General features: G+C 31.9%; 1 protein-coding gene across 2 annotated transcripts in view; it reads right to left on the bottom strand.

Annotated features, from left to right (window-relative positions):
• Window positions 1-5,036, bottom strand: part of LOC106884409 (uncharacterized) — a 38,783-nt gene that overhangs the window by 6,559 nt on the left and 27,188 nt on the right. For both annotated transcript variants that reach the window (XM_014935774.2, XM_014935783.2), the window contains one exon: window positions 1,540-1,707. In XM_014935774.2, coding sequence (XP_014791260.1) covers window positions 1,540-1,707 — 168 coding nt within the window. The remainder of the gene's footprint in view (window positions 1-1,539; window positions 1,708-5,036) is intronic.

Here is a 5,036-nt window from a genome sequence, read left to right as displayed (position 1 = left end):
ATATATATATATATATATATATATATATATATACATACATACAAAAATACATTGTTGTTGATGTTGAAATTCCAATGGATCTAGGTTAGAGACCGGCTCTTTCTGTATTGGCACGAAATCTTGAAATAAGACTAAATAACGACATACATACATGCATGCATTCATGCATGCATGCATTCATGCATGCATGCATGCATACATACATACATACATACATGCATACATATATGTATATATAATGTTGTGTCTTGGGAGGGTCATTACACCAATAATAACAAACACATTAACTAGTTCAATATTACTTCTTTATTGTTATTCAATTGTTAAATACCTAACCAACTAACTAATTGATTCTTTGTTTAACTTGCAGGTTATACAACTGATTGATTGTTTGTTTAATGTGTTGGTTAAACAATCAATCAGTTGTTTGTCAAAGTTCTTCCGTAATTATTTGCTATCTCATCAATAATATACCCTCTCTCTTTAAGGTCTGCAAGAATCTTGCAAACCAAATGCAAAAACGATATATCTGTATCAAAGTTGATGATGTAATTTTGCATAGATTATGAAACAACTGTAACCTTTACAGGCATATTAAAACTCTTTGGCTTTCCATGAAGCTAGCCCTGAATGAGGACTTTCACTGCTACTCATACAAGAGATGCAAGGGACAAATTCTGACAGCTAATGCCAAGGAGAACTACTTGACAAAGGCAAAGAAGCTCCTGAATAAGATGAAGCATCTTGTTGAGCTGAGGATGATCTGGTTCTTCTTAGATGAAAAGACCTTCTGCCAGAACCAGTTGCACAACACTTAGAACAACAGATGGCTTGCCTACAATCCATGTGATGGTCTATATATCATGAAAACCAAGTTCCCCCAAACTGTGATGGTCTTTGGGTGTATCTGTAGTGAGAGTGATGTCATGCCACCCCACATCTTTGAACCAGGCCTTGGGCTCAATTAAGATGGCTATGTGAAGCTGTTGGAGACTGTAGTCAAAATTTGGCTGCAAAAAGTTACTATTAGAAAGCTATATGTGAGGCAGCAGGATTCAGCACTTTGTCATACCTTCCAGAAAGAGTCAGAAGTGGAAAATTTCTCTGATTTCACCAACCCCAATTTCTGGTCCCCTCTCCACCATGGATTGTCATCCCATGGATTACTTTGCATGCATTGCAGTTGAGAAAGACACCAACTGCTTTGCTTGCAACACTAAGGCTGAGCTGGTGGCTAAGATCGAGGACATAGTGCTCCAGCATGGCCACTGTCCAATGAATGAAATCAGTAAAAGATACAAATAAAAGATAATAGTGACTTAACTGAAAATATATTTAAACAGGATTAGAAACATGGCATGCAGTCTGCAGAATAAATAAGTGGAATGAATATCAAAGTCATTATGATAGCACTACAGACTTTGATTTGTACCTTTGATTTGATTTTAAACTGAATGTGCTTGTACTTTTTATAAGAAATTTGACAGATTCTTATATTTTAATAATTAACAAAAAAATTGCATATGCATTAATACTTACCAGCAGAAGAATTGCATTGAGGATTGCTGTATGCATGGTTTAGTATTGCTCTTTGGCGCATATCTAATTGCTTGCGATTACGAGCTAATTTTGGTGACAAGGATATCAAACTTGTTGTTTCAGACAAACTTGGGACCCGAATACCAGAGGTAGTGAATTCAACATGATCTAAACATATTTAAAATAAATCTATTAGACATTGGTGTAAAAATTTATTAGATAATTCTTTATTAGAAAATTCATGCCCAAACATAATATCATAGTATCAACAATGTAATTAGGAAATAATGAAAGATGATATAAAATCAGAAGAAATCTGTTAATTTGTGAGAAAACATTTTAGACATATATGGATAAATTTCAAGTTATTTAATGGATAAATCTGCTTTTATATGTGTATAGAACTCCACATATTTTTTAGAAGCTGAAATAATCTTGAATGAAACTATAGATGACCTAAATTTCTTTCAATGTAAACATTTTCTTTCTACTGGCACACACAACGTGATGTCTTTAATCAGAATTATAACAACTATAAATGCATGTTAAAAATACTATATATAACTTTCGGGCTGTAAAATTGAAATGTAGATATAATTTGCTCTGAGTAAGAGCTTTATATAGATTCTTATTTAGGACTAATTGCTAGTGCATAAATTAGTCATTAACTACTAAGTTAAACTTAATGGAAGTAGTTTTAGCGAGTTTTTTACTCTGTCATTGATCATAGCTACTGGATTGTAGTCAAGCTGCAGTACGATTATCGAAGGTTTTAGTTGGTCATTTAGGTTCCAATACTCTATCCAGAGACGGATGGCATTCAATCATTATCTGACATTCTCTCTGTTTTTTCTATTGCTACAACAATGGTATCTGTTTCTTAGAGATGGCTGGACTCAAACCTCCTCAATTCAAGCCTACTTGTCTTTCCTTTGTCTTTCTCATCTCACCTCTGACCTACTCATCTCTCCATTGTCTTACTCGTTTCTTCACCTCTCATTTTCCTTGTTGCATCCACTCCTCCAGCCTTACACTAATCATTATAGCAAGTTCTTCCCACCTAGAACATTGACCCTCTGGAATCTTCTCTCTGCTCATGTGTTTCCTACAGGTGTTGGCCTGCAATATGCTAAACAGAACATTAATGGCATCAAGCTCACTGGTCTTGGAGGATCTACAAAGCTCATGGTTGCTTCCAGACTGAGTAAGTAAAAACAAAATGCCTAGTTGCTATATTACAGCAAAACCATCATTGTAGACTGTAATATAACAGACTAATAATAAAGTCGAGTATCTATGCTACCTTATGAACCTGATCCCAAATTGGATAAGATGGATACATTTCATAAAAAGCAAAAATAGTTTTCAAAGTGCAGACTATTATAATCAACCAAACTTAATTATTTTCTTAATTAAATTCTTATAGGACATCAGTTATGTCACATTTATAAATTTCTAGTTTTTTGCAAGTTCTCTGTTTTTATCAGATAATAAATTAAATATATTTATAATCAAGTGTCTAATTATTTGAGTTAATCTGTGTGTGTACATATCTAACTTGATATAAAAAAAATGCAACTAAAAACAGACTTGAATGAGGATGTTTTTGCTTTGATTTTACAAATTATTTATTTTCTTAGATATTTTATTAGTATAATTATACTATCAAATGTATTAATAACTAAATATATTGTCATATTTTCATTAAAATTCTTTCAATTGCACATAAAGAAATCATATATTTATGTCAGAATACAATTATCTAATATTTTTATTTTTACACTCACCACTAATGTTAATTAAATAACAGCTGAAAACAAACTTTTACAAACATCTTTGTGACTCAGGTTTATAATTATTTGTGCATTTACAGAAACAAAGCTAACATGCAAAAAAAAAAATTAAAAATTAAAATTAAGCTGAAGTGAAATAAGTTTGTGCCCAGTAGAAAAATCAAGATTAATTCAGTGAAAAAGATTTAAGTGAGTCAATTATAATTTGTAGAGAATATTGTTTTAAAAAACTAATAAAAGGTTATAAATTCCACAGATGATTTAAATTCAGAAACATGACAAAAGAAAATGAATACATCAAAAAAACTTCAGACCAGTGCTCTACTGCCTCAGTCATTTCTACTGTTTCTTTGTAGAGAATATTAAATATAAACTGAACTGTTGTTCTGGGGTCTATTTTTGAAAGTTAAGTAATTTCATGTCATAAACACAACACTCATGCATACTTATGCATATATACAAACACCACAATCACAAAACCCATACATATATAGCATGTCACTCATACAGAGTTGCCAAAAATTTTAATACATTATAAATTTGCAAGAAAGAAATTTGGTATATGATACTAGTAGATTAAGTAAATTTTCATATGATTTACTTGTTTTGATGTATGATAAAAGATTGTTCCCAATTCAAGGGAAGTTAGCATTATGAAAGTTTAGGAATATAGGATATGAGAGGTGTGTTTATAAGATATGTTTTAAATACAGAAATATAAATGGAAAAGCATAAAGTATTTTTTCAATTTCTGTATTGTGAAATGCAACAGATTGCTGGGTCAACAGAAATGTAGAGTCATAGAGGCAAAGAGTAGAAGTCAATTATTATGGCATAAACACAACTCAGAGAGGATCAACACAGCTATGTTAGATTAAAATTTTGAAACATGGAATATTGGACTGATGAATGGTTCAAAGACAGGGGTTGATGCATTAAGGTGTCAACTAGAGGATGTTGGGTTGATTCCCATGAAATTCTCAATTTTGATTTGCTTTCAGATGTGATAAGGATATGTATCCATAACTGGTTTAAATATTGAAATGTAGAATATTTTATATCAGTAGATATAACAATTGCAACAGTAGAGATAAGGTAGTAATTTAATAATTTAAACAGAAAGAAATTTTATGAGGCTTATACTTCTTTGTAATTTTTGTAAGTAAATTCTTGTTGATAGAATCAACATCTCACCTTAGAGATGCATTACTTGATGTTGTTTACTTCTGAGTGTTGGGAAGGTTACTATGCTCTGACCACACCACTAAGAAAACTGGTGGCCGAATGATCAAGCATGGATTTGTTTTACATCTGGGAAACTTCAAGTAATGCATCCCCAATATCAATTTGTCAACACAAATATTCAAACTCCATGTCACATATTGAGCAATTTTATGCCTTTTTCTTGTGATATTTATATATATATATATATATATAAATGAGATGGGTGCCAAAAAAGTTCCTGGTTTTAAGAGTGTTGTGAAAGGCCCGGTTAGAGACCCAGCCTCTTGAGTTCTTTTACAGGGATGAGAAAACTTGAAGGACCACTGCAACAAGTGTGTGAATCTGAGAGGGGAATATGTTAAATAAAATCATAATTAACTGATCCTCCTGTATTTTCTTTTATCCAAAGCCAGGAACTTTTCAGTTCCACCTCATGAGTGTGTACACACACACACATACACAGAGAAACTTACATATATA

Source organism: Octopus bimaculoides, chromosome 1 (assembly GCF_001194135.2).
Source record: "Octopus bimaculoides isolate UCB-OBI-ISO-001 chromosome 1, ASM119413v2, whole genome shotgun sequence".
Taxonomy (NCBI): Eukaryota; Metazoa; Mollusca; class Cephalopoda; order Octopoda; family Octopodidae; genus Octopus; species Octopus bimaculoides.
This window is presented reverse-complemented; position numbering and strand designations above follow the sequence as displayed.